General features: G+C 51.8%; 1 protein-coding gene across 1 annotated transcript in view; it reads left to right on the forward strand.

Annotated features, from left to right (window-relative positions):
* tmem132e (transmembrane protein 132E) overlaps positions 1-18,696 on the forward strand; it is a gene marked incomplete in the record, with an annotated part of 169,441 nt that overhangs the window by 115,264 nt on the left and 35,481 nt on the right. The window contains 1 exon segment of the mRNA XM_078106951.1: positions 10,593-11,556. Within this exon segment, the coding sequence (XP_077963077.1) occupies positions 10,593-11,556 (964 nt within the window).

Consider the following 18,696-nt stretch of genomic DNA (forward strand, 5'->3'; position numbering starts at 1 on the left):
TGCCCCAAACTATGCAGCGCATATTTACTGCATGTCCTTCTGCACAATGAAACGCACGGAACGCTTCAATGACGATCAAACAAGGAAAACAACGAGGAGCTTTGCGCTGCACGGATATTTGCTTTAATCATTTCTATTGTGGAACATTTTAAGGGAATAAATCGCTGTTATTTCTGAATAAATTACTGGAGCTCAGACTGATCCCCACTCATCTGAATCACTTCCTGTCGACACCTCTACCTCACCAGCTGTTCGCTCTGTAGTTTTTCCGTCGGTAAGAGACACGACAGCGCACCAGATGTCTGCTTCCATTGTGGGGCAAAAAAAAAGTATTTGAGAAAATAATCCCATCAAACGCGACAAGCAGAAATTCACAGAATCAACTGTTTTCCCGGAGTAGGCCGTTTATTCTGGGAAGCAATACGTTTACAGGAATTAATCTAGCAGAGCTAAGAGCTAATGAACAGTTTCAGTGCAAATGTCAATTTACAGAAGGGTTGGCAATATTATTATGGAGTAATACCGGTTTATAGAGTATTATGGAGGAAAAGCTTGAGGACAAAACATCCCCGGGCTGTGATCTCATCGCTTGGACGTTGTAGCGGCCGCTAATGTCGAGTTGTCCGACGGAATAATCGACAAGTTCAGTGAAAGGAATTTAACGTGTATGTTTAAAGCAACCTGTGCAGCCTCCCACCTCGTCTGTTAGCATCACTTGGTCGCCTTACTCTACTTGGAATCCATCATTGGGTCGCCGACGGGGGGAGGAGGTGAGGAGCGAAAGGTCAAAGCAGGACCGGCTCCATGTGAAGACGCTGGAGTTACCAAAATAGTTTGTCGTAGCACTTGAGTCCCGCCGTTGTTGGCTGAGAAGGTTCTCACGGTTTCCAGCGTTGCAGCGGGTTGGAGATCGGCCCTTTGTTGCTTCCAGTCCCTCCACTCCATCACTACACGTTCCAATTGAAATATTCCGCCGCTTCTGTGAAGAGGCGGCGTGTTGCTATGCTGGCGCTCTGAGCCTCTCCTTGTCCAGGGTCGAGTGCTTCTCCTGACACCCGTGTTCCAGCTCGTTGTTATGGTGATTTGGCAGCTGGTTGCGTAGCTCTTCGGTGTGGGAAACGAAAAAGCTAAAAGCAGTGCGTCCGTGTGACGGTGACACGGGGAACAGATCTCAAAGGAAGATGTCGCCGTCCTGGTCCAGGACAGCACGGAGGACCCGGAGAGCTCCGCGCCGGCTGGAGGTTCTGTGAACCAAAGGCTGTGAAAGCGTCCCGAGCTGTGAATCCAAACGAGGGGAAAGTGGGAATGTTGCTTTAGCCAGAGCCCCCCTGACCCCCCAAAGAACCACGGGTGTGTGATGTCATGCGGAACCATTGTCGTCAAGTGTTGCGACAGTGGCTGCTGAGGGAAACCGCCGCATCACCCAGATACCTGCGTGAGAACCAACTCCACTTCCACCCAGTAGACTTGTGTTTGTGTCCAATTGTGTTGTTCTGCCTTCGTGGTGTTTGTGACTTGATATCCTGTAATTATGTGGGATTTATTTGACTTAGTTCACGTACTTATCTTTAGTCCAACCGTAATCTGCGGTATTTTCACAGGAAGCAAAAGGCCTTTCTGTGAATGCCTCCATTTAAGTTAAATCATGATGGACGGATGAACATTCAGTGCATGATGGTATAATGGAATATGTCAACTGAGCGTCATCAAGCTGAAAGTAGGATTCTTAGGTCACAGACTCTCCCGCCCGGAAACACTGGTCAGCCCCACCCCCCCCCGCGGAGAGGAGAGGTGGCTCTCAGGTGTGAAGCAGGATGTGGATTAAAGCCTTCACGCCCACTAAAAGCTTTCCTGTGCAAACAAAAAGGTTACAGAGACGTTAATGCCGTGACTAAGCAACGCGCATACCAGCAAGGGGATGAAAGCACCCCCCCCCCCCGGCAATGAAATGTAATGATTATAGCCAGTAACCCCCCGTCCCCCCCGTCCCCCCATGCTGCCTACCGCCCCTTGGTGAATAACAAACCAAATCTTATTTCCTCATCGCTGCCTCCCCCCAGGAGCCGAATGGAGGTCTCATTTTCAATTCGCCGTGTGATCACATTGGCGGAGTGGAGCTTCATCAGCTCCCAGGATGTGCGAGGAGAGGAACGTACCGAGGGGTCAGCGCCCCGGGAACCTCTGACAGACCTCAGACTTCAATATAGAAAGGCTGAGCAGAAAGCAGAAGCCCCTTCGTTGGATAATACCTCTTCATAATATGCACGGACCAAAGCTTTTGAAGGTCCTCCCACAGATTCTACTTTATATAACAGATTAAGTGCAACAGTCATGTGAAATTATTTTTGTGTAGATGAGATGAGAAAAAATCCAATTTGGAAACGCGACCGAAATAATTATTCCATAAAGGCTTAAAACTGAGATCCAACATTGATCAAACCAGGTGGATCCTCCGGGGCCCTTCAAATAAAACGCGGCACCTGTTATTCTGTTGCTATGAACAGTAAGTGAGTTTTATTTTCAGCTCCTCTCATGAAAGCATTAGCAGCATTGTGATGCGAGTGGAAGCTTTAAGACGCGTGGAAGCCACCGATGGAGCATCCGTCTCAGGGACGTGGTCAGCACTTACTTCTCCGTGATGATTAAACGTCTGGATGGAGTCCTTTGTGTTCGCTGAGAAACCTATTTGTTGGTGTTGTGTGTGTGTGTGTGTGTGTGTTTGTGACAAAGGAAGGGACACGGATCCATCCTTCCTTTAGTTTAATAACCTGGAAGCTCATTCCGGCGTCGCATTGAAGTCCTTTCCAATCACAAATGCTCTCTGCCGGAGAAATTCAGCCTCCTTCATCATTCTACTCACAAGTCCTGAAATAAAGTTCAAGTATAATTCTGGGATGTATTTTTTTCCTCATTATCTTCGTGCGGCGTTCATATGTGGCTCCGCGTGGGGGGAAATAGACGCACAATGGACTATTCTTACATTGTCCCTTTGGTCTCAATGGTTTTGTCCTTTTTTTTAAATTGTATCCCCAGAAACACATCATGGAAACACGGTTCTGAAAATCCAATAAATACATGTTTGACTCTTTTTAATACATGAATAAATCTGTGACCGTCTTCTATACGTTTGAATCTTCCTTTGAAAACAAGTACAAAAATGTAGAATATCATCAACCTTCTACTTTACCAGCGAGTCTGTTCCTCTGCTGCAAAACAATACTTCTACTACTACCTGCGTGTACTATTTTCTGTTTTTTTTGTAGCTTGCATTTAATCCTTCCAAGACATATTAATGCAGGCTGAAATCACACATGGTAATAAAAAGAGGCTTTGTCCAGGCGTGTATCCAGTTACAATGTTGAGTAGAGGTCTATTATCCCCAAAGGGCCTCAATTACAGCCGTGCTGCTGAATCCAAAAGACCGCCAATGTGTAACCCTACAAATCAGCATCATTTTGCGTCGGTACCCGCAGTGATTACATCAAAAGTCGGGGCGAGCAGGCGAAGGAACACACCGGGAGTCACGAGGCGGAGACGAGGATCCTTCCACATTCAGATAGCATCACTGTGAATTATACAGCAATAACGTGAGAGCCATCTCGTCTCTGGGAATTGCGCGCATCAGCGTTGTCCTTGCGCTCCTCGGGGTAGAGCCATGGATGGATCGGTCTAAATGATGGTGTAAAATGGAGGTGAATTGAGTGTAATGCAAGACATTCTCTCATTTTTATGGCTGTAATTTGATATATTTTCTTTCGTTCAAATCACTGAGGGTCTTTCTTTGGTTCATGGCTGTGTGTCTTTATTGATCGCCACGGGGAGATTAGGTCGCCGCATCTGTGAAAGTTATAGTTTAGTTAAAGGATTGAAAAATCTAAATCAAGTAACGAAACAGCAAAGCCAATGAAAACAAAACAATGAGGAAATTAATTGGAATATAAATGGTTAAATTACACAGCCTCGCAAGCATTTCAAAAATATTGATGTGATGTGTGGAAAGAACTCGACAACAACATCAAAACAACAAATGCAAAGATGTAAAAAACCGGGAAGAGAACTTTGAGTTTATTGCACCAAATAACAGAGCAAATCCCTTTTGTGCCGACCTTTTGTTTGGGAAGTCCGTTTGTAGCAGCGCCTGTTTGGTACCGTGAGGCTCAGTTTACCTCACACGGAGGATCCCCTGTGGGAAATCCTCTTGTCTGGAGCCCTATAGATCGCCTCGAGGCATCCGCATCCTTTAATCAATACTCCACTAATGCATGCAGAGGCCGCGCCTGCAAAGCTCCACTTGGCTGCAGAAAGGCAGCGAGCGCGGCCGTAACTGGGCCCCTGCAGCCTCTCGGGTCGGCTCCCCCGGTGGGATCGTAGTGGCCCGGCACCCTTTTTCTTCTCCTCAAGTTCCCACACAGCTTCTGCTGCCCGGTCTCTCGTTGAGCCGGTTGGTGAATCGCACGCCAATGGAATTTGAATTTAAAAAGGGTTCTTTGTTGACCTCTTCAGCTTCCTAATGGGATGCAGGAAACGTGGGGCCGCGTCGGCCTCCGTCTGTCGCTGGAGCAGAGAAGCCGAGGCCCAGCGTCTCGGCATGAAGAGGACGGCGAAGGTTTCCGATCGGCCAGGGTCGACCTTTTAAATCTTTACTCAAAACTGCTACGCAGCAGAACCGCGCGGCCAAGTATCCCAAAGCTAAAAGAATGGAAGCTAACGGCTGTCTGAAACCTTTGTGGGACCCCATGTCAACCATACAACATGATCTACATGTGATATCGACGTGCAGATGCATAAACGCTTCTACAAGCTTTCATGAGTTTGACCACAAATCATTGCTGATTGGGAGGAGGGTGGAGGAGGGTGGAGGAGGGTAGATGTTCAAAGACGTCAAAGTGCCACGTGTTCCGGTTTAAAGCGCGGAAGAAGCACTGCTGCACAGCCTCAAAAGGTTCCGTGTCCTTGAACAACGTGTACTGCTCCTCATGATCAGAACGAGGGTGGAGGAAGAAAGGAAGTAAGGGGGTGACGGTGCTTTGTGTCCCTTCAAAGGTGGAAACACGAGCCGCCTTTCGGCCCCGTAGCGCTTCGTTTCAAGGCCGGGCTTTTGACTAATTGGTCGGTAGGTGTCGACGTAGAACAGCTGGAATGTTCTCTGGTCGCCAGGACGAGTGACGTTGTCGATCAGGACACCATCACACTCACGTTCAAACGGCCTGCACCCGATTCCGCACATTATGGAGGAGATCACGGGCGAACGTAAAGGATCAACAACGAAATGTTCCATTTCACGCTTAAATATTTGTCCTGTTTAATCTGCAAATTAGGCCCCAGTGAAGCTGTTTAATGTGGAAATACATCAGCCAAAATGACAAAGCGAGAATTTCACCGAGGAAACAATTCTTCTCCACTAATTGAGACCCTGTAGATCCACCGAGCGACTTCCTTGTGCAGACATTTCTTGTACACAGGAAGTGATTGATTGGAAATTGGAACTGTCTCCTGAAGCCCCCAGAGGGGTCGCTTCGTCAGAGGAAGTTGGACTTGCCAATTTAGAATCATTAACCCAGTCCCTTCCTTTTTGTTGAGCTTTTGACCGTCACCAAAGAGCAGCTGCAGCATCTTACTCTTTCTTCTAAACCGTTGTTTATGTCATGAGTTGTTTTTTCCAAGAGACTACAGTTGATTTTACTCTACGTGTAGATTCACATAGTAATTTGTTCATACATACAATACTCTACCCAGGGAAGCAGAAGGCTGAATGATAATTAGTGGTGAAGGTTTCTGAATCTGTGTGTGTGTGTGTGCTTCAGTGGACATTCAAACTAAAGTAACTGTATCATAAAAAGAATGTAAAATGACTGATTCAATCTACTTGAATCACCAATTTCATCCAATCGCGTGCAAAAACATGGACAAACCTCCCGAGGTGGGGGTGGAAATTGATGCGATTCATCTATGCATACAGACGAAAGCTGATGGATTATAAATGCATCTGCAGTCCGAGATAATTAATCTGCAGTCCATTTGTAAAGGTAATCCATGTCCGACTGAGATGGAAATAGACACAAAAAAGGCACCAATTCCACCAGTTTTTCAAGTGCTTATTCAGACCCCCCCCCCGCCCCCCCCCCCAGGCTAACACGTCGTTTCATCTGCACTTTGTTTTGCATTCATAGCTAATTGAAATGATAATGTGAACCATTTTAGATTTGGGGCCATTATTTGCATAAGTGCAGAGAATACTGAAAGCTGACAGGAAAAAGTGCATGTTGGTAATCTCCGTAATCTCAATCTGTATTGGGCTGCGATCAGTATCTGATAAGGAATTAAAAGGTGTTATTTTAACATTTCCAATGTAGCGGCGGTACGGAGGAGGGAGTGAAGGGTGAGATGGAGATCGATAGGGAAGCCCTCGGCGCTGCAGCATTAGCGATGCTGTAAGGAAGCTCCGTCTCTCTCCAAACCCTCTCAACAATCCTTCCTGACCTTTTACTTAAAGAGACGTTTATGCACTTCTCTTCCTCAAGATCAAATGTCGGCCCCCCCCTCATAACATCCTCTTGATATTTTTCCCTTCGCCTTGGCAGCCGGCTTTTATGTTTGACAGTTTTCTGTGCGTGCAGCAGGACATTCAGTCGAGTCTTTCTCTTTGGGCATTTCAGCCCCATTCTGCCCGTTTCCCTTTCGGAGATTAAACAGCAGCACGGCTGCTTCCAGGTCTTTAGACGTTTGGGTGGGGGGGGGGGATACAGTTTGTGACGTACCCGACTGACAAGACGAAGATGTTTCAGCGGGTTACTTCCTCATGCATCATCTCAACTCACAAAGATGTTTTCCCAGGCCCCTCGTAAGGTCGAAGTCTGTGTTTGGTCATAATTAAATTAGTTCCCGTTAGGATCATAAATCTCACAGCAATAGGTCATAAAATAGATCATAAAACGCACAGATCGGATCACGGATCAGATCAGCAAATAATGAAAAAAGGGAGCATGTGGAACCTTAGGGAACCCCGGCTATGCCTCTTCCTGCCCGTACCGGTTGTGACTGAACCCAACCTCTTATGGCGCGTTTCCACCGAGTGGTACGGGTCGGGTCGGGTCTGTTAACCATGATTTGGCGAGCGTTTCCACCGCCAACAGTACCCTTACTTGATAGGCGTGGTGTATTCCAGAAAGTAGTGATGACGTCACTTGATAGGCGTGGTACATGAAAGCTGAAAGCTAACCGCAAACAACAACGGAGGACAGACAGCCGATCCTGTTCCTGCTTCTCCATATGTGGCTGTTTGTCACAAGGAGACGGCCATCTTTGTTTGAGCAAAGGCCACATGTGTGTTGTCTTTCCCCTTGCGGCCCGCGCAAACGACGACACTCTTTCAACCAATCAACGCTCTGCAGTGAGTCTAGCTCCGCCCTTTAGTAACAAACAACTGTGCCAGGTGCCCCAACGGAAGGGTACCCAAGAAGTGGGACGGTACGGTTCGGATTTTTGGTACCATCAACTTTTGGCAGTGGAGACACAAATAAAAAGGTACCGAACCGTACCGCTCGGTTGAAACGCGCCATTACTTGTTATCTGGCGGAGCAGTAGAAGTGGTCTCGATTCTTTCATTAATTGACATGAGACAAAGTAATCTGGTGAATGCAAAGTGCCTTCAGAGCACAACCCCCCCCCCCCCCCCCCCCCCGGTCGCTCCCCCGCCACACATACACACACACAACAGATGTTTCACGGAACGGCAGCACAACAGGAAGAGAATTGAATTGGATTTGGCCCCGGGTCTAATAGGACATCAAGTGCAAGAGGAAGGCGATAGGGTTTCACACTGGAAGCCCATCTGTGTCCAAACCCACCTACCCAGTGATGCTATTAGGCTGCAATGAGACAAGAGCACCCTGATGCATCGTCGGCCATGATCACCTTCTCAAATGACACCATCAGGCCCGGGGGGGGGGGGCTGCAGAGGAAGGGGCAAAGATGGGCTTTGTTTGATGGCATTCAATGCGTGCATTGTCGTGGTTGGGTTTCATTGCGTTTTAAAGGGGTCGGGGGGGACACGTGGGCGGCAGTCAGGTGACTTGCAGTGACAGACTCACACTCCCCGGGAGGTCCACAAAGGCAACGCTCCATTGTGCCCCAGCAAAGGGCTTTGTGCTGCAGCAACATCCAGCCCCCACCCGCTCCACCAGCAGCCCGTCTGCGCGCTGACATGCGACGAGACGTGTATTCTGTCATCCTGGTGAAAGGAGCGCTCTCAGGAAGGGCGGGGCAGGAAGTCATTCCATGCTGCAGGTCTACTATGATTTCAACTGGAATGGTTCCTTCATTTGAACAATAAGGGACAAAGACAGGAACACGACGCAAGTAAAGACTAAAAACGTCCCAATAAGTATTTGACCGTGATGCATCTTTTCTGGGTTTATTGTTGTTTGGGGTTCCAGTTTTACCTTTTAAGTTCCTGAATGTGTCCCTGCAGTCCCTGTGGAACACATGGAGGTCCATTTGTTTAAGAGCCTTGCTCAAGGACACCTCCAACCAACCTTCTTAAGTCACAGCCCCCCCCCCCACTTGTAACACGCAGCAGGGGAACCGCACGGAGCTCTGATGTTGACATTGGCGGGGCGCGCTCGGGGTCCGTCGCCGTACGCGAGGCCCGTATTGCATCTGGTCCCCCGGAATGCAGACTGGTGAAATATACAGCAACGGGTGGAGCTCGGACCCGGGGGGGGGGGGGGGGGGGGGCGGAGCAGATGGCGCCCTGGCGGAGCGGCTGAGGGGGGAAGTTTGCGGATCGCTGTGCGTGTTTGTCGCTCTTAATGTTGATCAAGGCGAGAGTGGCTCCGCTTTACACACTCAGACACACACAGACACACACACACACACACACACACACACACACACACACACACACACTCAGACATTCCTGCGAGGTGCAGAGCTGCTGGTCGATGAAGGCTAGACGGCCTCTGAGTAGCTGCTCTCCTCGCTGAAGTTCCTGCTCATTTGGAAGTGTGAGACGTCTCTGCCGTTGGCGGCCCCCCCACTGTTTGCCATTCAGTTAATGGGGCCCACCCACACACACACACACACACACACACACTAAGAAGTGCGCACACATTCATGGATCCCCCCTCTCTTTTATTATGGGAATTCCAGGCATATATGAGCCAAGCAAGGAAGGCAGTGCTGTTACCCCCCCCGGCTGCCAGTATCCCCTCATTCTTATGGGGCTGAAGCAGGCGAAAGGAGCTGGGGGGGGGGGGGCAGACAAAGAGGAGGAGCAGGCAAGGAGAGCTCGTCTAATTCATCAATAATCTTTACCTAATCCCTCCCACTCCCCTTCTCCTCCTCACTGTGCCTCTCTGCCTGGGGCCGTTCAAGCAGCACATCCATCCCCCGCCCACCGCGCACACACACACACACACACACACACACACACACATCAGGTTCTGCCTCAACACGTCCGGGGGGAGAGGATGAATCGCGCTGGAGGGTGTTAGTTCTCTTGCCTCCAACAGTGTGTCACAGTTTGTGTGTTTGGGCTGCGTGAGTCGGCGCTCCCCGAGGAGGGCCGTGTGTGTCGGGCCGGGGGGGCTCGGATGGTGATTGCACAGCAGAGAAGTAGGTGTGGCGAGATGGGGCGGCGTCAGAGGCTTTGTCTCTAGTTCCCGCACAGCCCACCAGCACCGGTGGGGTGGGGGGGGAGGCTGTTTGCCGTCTGCCACGAGCGAGCTGCTAGCGCTCTCACACCCGAGACCGGACCCCCCCCGACCACGGGCGCTCACAGCAGCAGCACCGCTGCAGGAGGCTCCCACCCCCCCCCCCCCCGGGGCCCGGCGCCACAGCGGGAGCGATCGCAGAGCTCGCCTTTGCTTTCTTTCCTCTTGTTGCTTTTTTTTTCTTTTTACAACCCTCATTTATTCTTCTGGCGCAACTCGTGAACCAGTGAAAGAAGAAGCTCCAACTTGTGTGGAGCTGCTGAGCGACGGAGCTTTTTGGGGCTTTTTCCTTTTTTTGGACAGCCTTGGTTTTCATTTTCTCCAGATTCAAAGGATGCAGTTTAAATGATAAAAGCATTTGGAATATGGGACTTTTAATCTATGATTTGGACCACAGGGACAGGCAACTATGTTTTTGTGCTCCGCTCTGGGTAATTTTGATAAGTATGTCACATTTATTCCGTTTGTTCCACGGTGATTTTTGCCCTACTTTGATTAGCTGTCGTAACTCGGGCGTCGAGCTGTGTTGACTTGTTTTTTCCCGAGTGCAATGCGACGGGTAACAAGTGTGTGTGTGTGCTCTGCTCGAATACAAACACGCGTTTTATTCTGTCGCGCGGCTTTTCGCCCCCCCCCGGAGAGCCCGTGTCTCCGTCGAACGGCTGAGCTGATCGGATGTGTCTCCGCCGACCTCCGACACGTGAGCGACCTGTTTCATCGGACAGCTGCTGCTCCGGATGCTTTCACATGTTCCACTCAAGCTTCTCGCCCTTTGCTCTGCGCTCTCGCTACCTTTAATTAACCCCTTTCTGTTTGAAATGAGTGACAGGCTGTATTTCAAAGGCTTGACCGCTCTTCTCTGCTCTCCTCTCCTCGCAGCTCTTGCAGGTAAAATCTCCCCGACCGGCTCCGATGTTCTCCTCGGCCCCTCGGCGGTCACCGCCAGTCCTTCGCCGCCCGACGTGTACCTCCCGGCCAACTTCAAAATGTCCAACGCGCAACTGGCCTTCTTCCTGCGGGAGGCTCAGATCGCAGGACAGACGGCCGGCGGTGGCGGCGGCGGCGGCCCGAGCGCCGGACACCCGCTGCAGCGCTCCGAGAGCTTTGTGGTTTTCCAGACGAAAGACCTCCCCGCCATCAACATCAGCTTCGGGCCTTTTGCCCGGGACCAGGCCCTGTCCAAGGAGCTGCTGCAGCCCGCCAGCCCGCTGGACATCCCGGGCCGGCTGACGGTCAACTGGAAGGTGAGGGCCTTCATCGTCCAGGCCCGGGTCTTCTCCAACAACCCCGTGGTGCAGGTGTTCTTCTACATCGCCGGCCGCGACTGGGACGACTTCAAGGCCCAGGACCGGCTGCCCTGCGTCCGCCTGCACGCCTTCCGGGACGTCCGCGAAATCAAGACCTCCTGCCGTATGAAAGGCAACCTGGCGCAGTGCTTGGCCCAGCTGGAGCTGCCGCCCTCCTGGTTCAACGCCAACGTGGCCCCGCTGGGTCGGAGGAAGGGCTCCGCCGACGGGCTCCTGGACGGGCTCACCGGCGAGACCCTGCAGACGGAGCTCTACTACACGCTCCACGGGCCCGGCGTGGACGGGGAGTGCAGCGAGGGCTCCGGCCACCGGAGCGCCGGCGGGGCGTTCAGGGGAGAGCCTCTGTCACAGCACCCCCTGCTGCGCATCGGGAGCATCAGCCTTTACCAGGCCGGCCAGGAGCAGCTGCTGGTGGACAAGCAGCTGGACAAGAACATGTTCCTCAGGCTGCCGGAGAAGCCGCTGAAGCCCGGGGAGACCCTCAAGATCTCCCTCTACCTGATGCCCAACTCCACCGTGGAGCAGTTCACCCTCAGGTAGGCCTCCTTTCGAATGCACACCGATGACATACTCCCGTGGGGCCCATCAGATCGCCTCTGGGACGATTCTGTTTCCATCCACTCACTCCGTCTATACTGTACACGCCAAAAAAAGGCTTTCCTGCTCCCCTGCAATCATGAAGAGTTACAGCTGAATAGATAATTTGACCGGTTCCTGGCAGACCTCCGCAAACATTCCTCATTCCCTTCCTGTCACGAACTGCAGCCTCATATCTCCCTTTGTGATTAAAGTCACACGTCTGCATTTCGTCTGCACGGAGCGAGACGGCCGCGCACGAAATGTTGGATCTGCGTGTCCAAGCAGCCGCCCGGTAATGGGACGATTATCCCGGCGCTGAGTGTCTCCGTTGCGGTCGTGATAATCAACCTCTCTCAAAAAGCAGCGTGATTAGAAAAACTGTTTTATGCACAACCTCGACGCGAATGTCGTAGAGAAGCACACGATCGCAGCGTGCGATGCGTGTGTTGAAATAACGAGTCCAAGAGCATGTAATCACGTATTTCATCCCCCTCATTAAGTTCTTCCTGTCGAGGGCCGTGATGTGCCTGCAGTAATTAAAGCCAGGTAAGATGGGGGGTGGCGTTGAAGTGCAGCAGCACTGTGCGCTTCACCTCTTGAAGTGGAGGCTTAACGGCCACAGATTCCTTCTGTCTGTGACTGGATGGTTTGAACGATTTGGAGGGAAACGCTTTAAAGGCTCAGCTGGCGGCTGTGCTGTCGTTTCCCCCGCTGCGTCCCGCTGCGTCCCGCTGCGTCCCGCTGTGTCCCGCTGCGTCCCGCTGCGTCGAAGAAGACCAACTGTGGGCACCACTATTGTCATTGATCATCTCACACGTTCTTCTTCCCGGGAATATTGGCTGCTGCGCGTTATCCGAGTAACACCGTAATGGGAAGAGGGCCAAACACTCAACAAGCCAGTTAAAGAATGTCGTCTAAATACGTGTTAAACACGTAAATCACAAAAAACAATGAACTCTATTCTCCTAGAATGAAATTCTGTGATATGAAATCTGAGCCAGCTAGTTGCTGAGTCTGTTGATTGGTGCAACACGGGTTGTAATCGACTGTTACAGCTGCAAACAGCTGGCCGCCGTGGCCCGTAAACGGCAGCGACACGTCCTGAGTCCTGCTGCCTCGTTCCTCGCAGAGCGGCTCCTCTAAATAAACTGACTCGACTCTGTCCTCTCCGGGCCGCCAGCTCGCGGGAAACGGAAGAAACCCAGCGAGACGCCGTCGGAGGCCTCCGGGATGAACGTCCTTCGTTTGTCCGTCTCAGCCGCCGACATTTGCCGATTAAAAAAAAAAAACGTGCGAGTTTGAGTTTCTCCGCTCGGCTCTCTTCGCTTGTCGACACGACAGAGGAAATGATTGTTTGCACTCGATGACGCTTGAGGAGGGAAAGTTTTTCTCTGCTCGTTGGCGCGACGGCAGCGAGGAATCCGACGGTACCGACGCACTCAGCAACAGTGATGAAACACAGCGTAAACACGTTCTCAACTGTGTCTCCTACGGTCTGAAACTTTGAGATTAGCGGGATATTAATTAAGCATCAATAATTCAATCAGCTCCGAGGGAAAAAAACAGTCTAGAAATTCTCCCTGCAGAAATGGTTTATTAAGAGTGAATCCTCACGCTTTAATAAACGACCTCAACGTGTTCACTTTTTATAATTCCAATCAGAATTCTGAAAGAAATCCATTTATTGCTCTTTAAAAACACATAAAGGACCCAGTTCATCGACGTGACATTTCCACAGTGGTAATTTCCACATGCAGACTTCATTCTTCAGAGCCGATCAATAAAACCTGGGCGAACACCTCATAACATCCTATCGATGCATCTGTGAGTACGGACATTATTTTATATTTACAGCTGCAGCTCTGATTGGTTTTCATGTTACACAACGCGCCTCTGGCCACAGCAGGTTGTGTGTCTCCACCTCCAACATTAGAGTTCACACACTTTGTGTTTTAGTATCAGGTCCTTTGGGGGATTCAGTCTTTCATAAAGAATGAAGCCAAAGTGTTTAATCTGCAGTTTTGAACCTTTGCTTATTTTTGTCAGGACCTCAGGGTGAAAAAACATCTACAGGGAGACTCAACATGTCTACAAGAGACATAAAACAACCAGAAAAAATGTCTTTAAAGAGACATAAAACTACAAAGAGAAACTAAATGTCTTAAACGAGACATAAAACCACTACAAAGAAAAACACAAAGACAATACAGACACCATAAGAACTACAGAGACGCACAACTACTACAGATAAAAAAGGGATTAGGATTTTGTATCATTTTTCACTATCGATAATGATTTCATGGCTTTTCTGGTAAAAGATAAAATAAGCTTCTTGACTGTCGAGGGATCTGCTCTAGAGTAAAAAACATGACAAAATATTTGTACCATTTTTATGTTTCAAGAAACGCTTAAAAATGTGCTCCCGAAATGAACGAGTGAGTTAATTTCCCGCTTGTATCCAGACTGGAGAGCGGACCAGCGTCACGGCGGTCCCAGCCCACGGAATGCCCAGCATCTAGTCAGGCCCCGCCCCCTACAGATACCGCCATCGGCCCTTCCACCGGCCGCTGATGGGAAAAGGTCTCCATTAAATGGGAGAAAGGAGTCGCCGTGGGAACGGGCCAGTCAGGATTCCCACTCCTGGCTCCGTCGCCCCCCCCCCCCACGCGAGGAAGGCCACGAAAAGATGCAATAAGGCGAGGAATCGGAAGGCCTCCCTCCCCCCTCGCCTCCCACCCTCCCACTCCCCCCTTTCCTCCTTTGAAGATCGGTGACTTGTTATGGCGTGTCGACGGGCCGGGCGGAGGCCACAGCGGCACGCGGCCACATGTCCAATCCAGCCCACCGCCGCCCTCCATGCGTGTCTGTGTGTGTGTGTGTGTGTGTGTGTCATGCTGTGAGAATCGGAGGAATTGCGCGTTCACTTTGGTTTCCATGGCGACGCAACGCTAATAGAGCGGCCGGCTGTATTTGGTGTTCATCGGTCGTGCTCGGCGGTCGACGCGATCGTTCTTCTTGTCGCTGCAGTGTCACATTTGTTCATGTGAACACGTTGACATCTTGTCCCAACGCTGGACGCTCTCGTTCTCACGTTTCCTCGAGCTGTTCGTGATCGGCGTTGCTCGTTGGACTTTCCCCTCCCACAAGTTTCCACCTGTTTTTTTTTTTCTGTGATAAATCTCACCGCATTTTCCCAACACGAGTGCGTGCGTCTTCCTCCTCCGCCGCCGCTCGTGGACTCGTGGGGCCGGCGATTCCCACGCCGCGTGCGGAGCTTCAGCCGATGAATTATTCTAACGGCTCTGCTCCCCATGGAGGAAGTGCGCCGCGTTAAGCGGTCAATCCTGAGTGATCCTATCGACGCACCGGGTCATTTTAATGAGCCAGTGCTGCTGTGTCTGCTGCATGCGTAATGCATGAGACGCCCAAGAGGCAGAGGACTCTAACCCCCCCCCCCCCCCGTCTCACCTCTCATTGCACGTCTCGCTGGGTATTGTGTCCCTTTGGGCTCCTTGAGTGTCTCTTGGTTTCGCTCTGATTGACATTTTCTATTTTAAAGAGGGGGGGCGGGGGGGGCTCTAACACTTTGGACCCCTGAGTCTGCCAGGGCAGTAATCCATCCATGGTCTGCTGCTTTTAAACCCGACAGATCATTGAAGAAATGACTGTGTCAGCTTTAAACGGCGTGCGTGTGAAGGCCGCCAGTGAGTCAGTGACGGGCTGCCAATATACATTTTGGTGGCACATTGACATTTTCGCTGAAGTAAAGCAGCGAAAACGCGTAAACGACCCCGCGGGACCCCGCTTGGGGCTCCCGAGCCCTATCGGACGGTGACCCACATTCAGAGGCCCGCCGGCGCCTCGTGGGGATCGCGGCAACGTCCTGACCCCCCCTCTCTCCCCTCCCCCCCTACCCCCTCCCCTATCGTGTGTCACGTTCCCGCGTCTCACTGGCCCCGGTCGCCCTGATGGGAAATGTCAGTCGGGATCGTACGAGCGAGGCAGCGGCACCTCGCCGCCGGCTCGTCTTGTCACCACACATCTGGTGACGAGACGCGCCACTGTTGACGAGTGATCTGATGAGGAGAGGGGGGCGGGGCTTATTGGACCGCACCACTTCTACTTCCTCTCCCGCTTCCCTTCTTTTCTTAACCTTGAATATTCATTTGGGGCGAGGGGGGGGGGGGGGTCTTTAATTAGCCAGCGTCCCCTCTGGAAGGCCGCTGGCACGAGTCACAAAGAGGGGATTCCGTGTGCGTGTGCCAGTACTTTAATGAAATGTGCTGTTTTGAGCTGGAGTTTGTTTTTTTTTTAATTGGAGGAAGTTGCATGAGTCGGCTCTTTATGGAGGATCGTTCCTGCTGATGTGATTTTGTTGAACCTGGTACCTTTTGTTTAGGGAAGGTCTTGGGAGACTTGGGCCTCCTGAGGGCTCCTTCACTTCGCTCAGCAAGCCGTCGCCTGTTGGTTCGGTTTTCAGACAAACAAACCAAAGCACAACCAATTCAGTCCGTGCACACAGCTGTAAACTCGTGATCCATTTACATTCATTCCATGTGAAAATCTATGCGTTGTTAATGCAGCCGGTGTTCTGCAAGTGCTGCAGAGAGGGGGGGGGGGGGGATTAATCAGCGGCCATTTTCCTAATTAACCACTTAATCAAACTTTGGTGAACGTGCTGTGTTGCCGTTAATTGGGCTTTTAAAGCGGCGTGTTGGCAGAGAAAACTGCACATTTTCACGGCTACGGTCCATTAGCGCCGCTAAGTATGACGCTGCTCCGCTCTTTGCATCAGTGTCCAGGTTGGCGATGGAAACGTTGTTTTGTTTGTTTGACAGATGTAATGTGACACATAGTAACCTTCATTTCGCGTTTATTTCGTGATGTAAAATGAGATTTTCGTGCTCTTGCAGGTCTCTGGCAAGTCAGCTGATCAAATGTCATTTGTCTGAGCGCCTGAGAGGCAAATGGACTGAATCTGACTGCACGAGCGCACGTCACCTTTCAATCACCAAAAGCGTCTCTTCTCTTTTCCTCCACGTCGGCTCCTCGCGCCGCCGCTCACATGTTTTTGTCGCGTGTGTGTATTTTACTCACAGCAAAACGGCACCAATTTCATGGGTTTGTTTGGTGATTGTTCAACGGAAACATCAGCTCGCGTTTGCGCTGTGCGCTCCCGAGTCACGATACGTCGTTTTAACTCGATTCGAGCACCTGGAGTCCAACAGAACCCCCCCCCCCCCCCCACGCGTCTCAGACAGACGGATCAGCGCCTCCGCGTTACTGTCGAGTAATAAAGCGTCTGTGTAACGTCATTCGGGGACTGAACGAGTGCGTTCGCCTGCTTTTTCCCCGCCCGGTAGCAGATTTTGGGGTTCGTGATTGGACGACATTCAGAGAGCGGAATGCAATAATGTGTCGAATCCGAGGAGGGGAAAACAGGCAGGATGACGGGCGGGTAGCGAGGCGTCCACTACTGGGAGGTTATCTCCCCCCCATCCCACCCCATCCCACCCCATCGGCCATTTCCTACCTGCACAAGCAGCCCTACACACACACACACACACACACACACACCGCATGTGGTTATCTTCAAAACCATTTATGAGTTTCGGGGACAGGACTAAGATAAGCCATCTGCCCCCCTCCTCCCCCCCGTCTCATGTTGTCACAGACAGAAATTGGCGAGGTTTTATTACAATCTCCACCCTCCCTCCTCCCTCTCCGCTCCGCTCCGCGGCCTGCCAAGAGCTTTTACAAACCAATCCCCGGTAATAGACCCGGCTCGACCCGGCGTGCGGCCACGGCCCAGCGGGCTCCCGTTTCAGAGGAGGCAGCGGCGGTGGAGGAGTGGCATCGCTCGACTTTTAACGGCTGCGCTCCGCGGCTGTTTGTCGCGGCTGTCATTTGCAAAGCTGCGCATAAATAACGCGGGTGGCCCCGAGCGCCGGGCTCTCAGCAGGTCCCGGCATCACCGCGGGCCCCTCGACGCGGCTCGTGTCGGTCCGGAGGGACCGTGTCTGAAGGCTGCTAACGTGCTAGCTTGGGCGGTGTGCAGTCCCGCGTGCGGCGTCAGCCACGTGCCGGCTGGAAGCGCCGGCAGAGCTAAATGCGCCGCGGCAGCGCTTCTCTCCCCTCTCGCCGCGGCGCCACAGGAACGCCGGGTCGGATATCGGGAAACAAGCCAATCTGACCGGAAGAATTGGGTTAATGCATATTCATAAAACGTGGCAGCCGTCCAGCGCTGCTAATGTACATGAATTGGTTTTTCCATTTCCCCCCTCCGGCGGCGCTATGTGACCCGGCGCCACCATCATGTTTTTTTTTTTTAATCTGAACCGGTGAGTGGCGTCCGCGGTGGTTGCGGGGGCGCTTCCACCTCGATGTACGGCCCGATGTCGCACATCCTTCAAGTGCTTTGGCAAACGGTCACACGAGCGCTCGCCTAAAATCCAGATTCCCCCCTCACGGGGGTCGAAAGCGTCGACGGCGGAACCTTGACGTGAGCTGTTTTTCTGCCCAGCCGACCGATCGAGTGTGCAACGGTAAGGAGAATTGGAAATGAAGGCAACCTTTGGCTGGCCGACAACGTCCTCCTCCTGGGGTGTTTCCCAGGTGGGCCGAGCGGCGGCTGTGAGACGGGCCGGCCCGAGGGGTCGACGTCACGCTGTCTGCTCACCGCACGGCCCCGTGGTCCAGTGCACACGCGTGTCTTTCTTTAAACTCACTGCTTGATACAGAGAAGAAGAGCCAGAAATCAGAAACATCGATTATCAAAGTGACCGTTAGTTCCATCCACACGGGTCGAGATTCTGATCGAACGCCACGCGGCGCCCTGTGGTCGTTATTGTTGCACCACGTGTGACGGGCAGGCGCGAGGTCACCTGGTTCCAAGTCGATTCACCTTTACAGGTGAGACATTCAGAGCCGTCCATTCTTTATTTATGTGTTAACGTTTGTACAGCGGCTGTGAGAGGCGCTTTGTGGCTCCGCCCACGTGCATCCAGTCTCCCTCTGTGGGCTGAATGCAGCCCCACAGTGGGGGGTGTTCTCTGCCCCCAGCTATTTCCACTGGACCTCTGTAGCCCCGCAGGGTG

Source organism: Gasterosteus aculeatus, chromosome 7, assembly GCF_964276395.1.
Source record: "Gasterosteus aculeatus chromosome 7, fGasAcu3.hap1.1, whole genome shotgun sequence".
NCBI lineage: Eukaryota > Metazoa > Chordata > Actinopteri > Perciformes > Gasterosteidae > Gasterosteus > Gasterosteus aculeatus.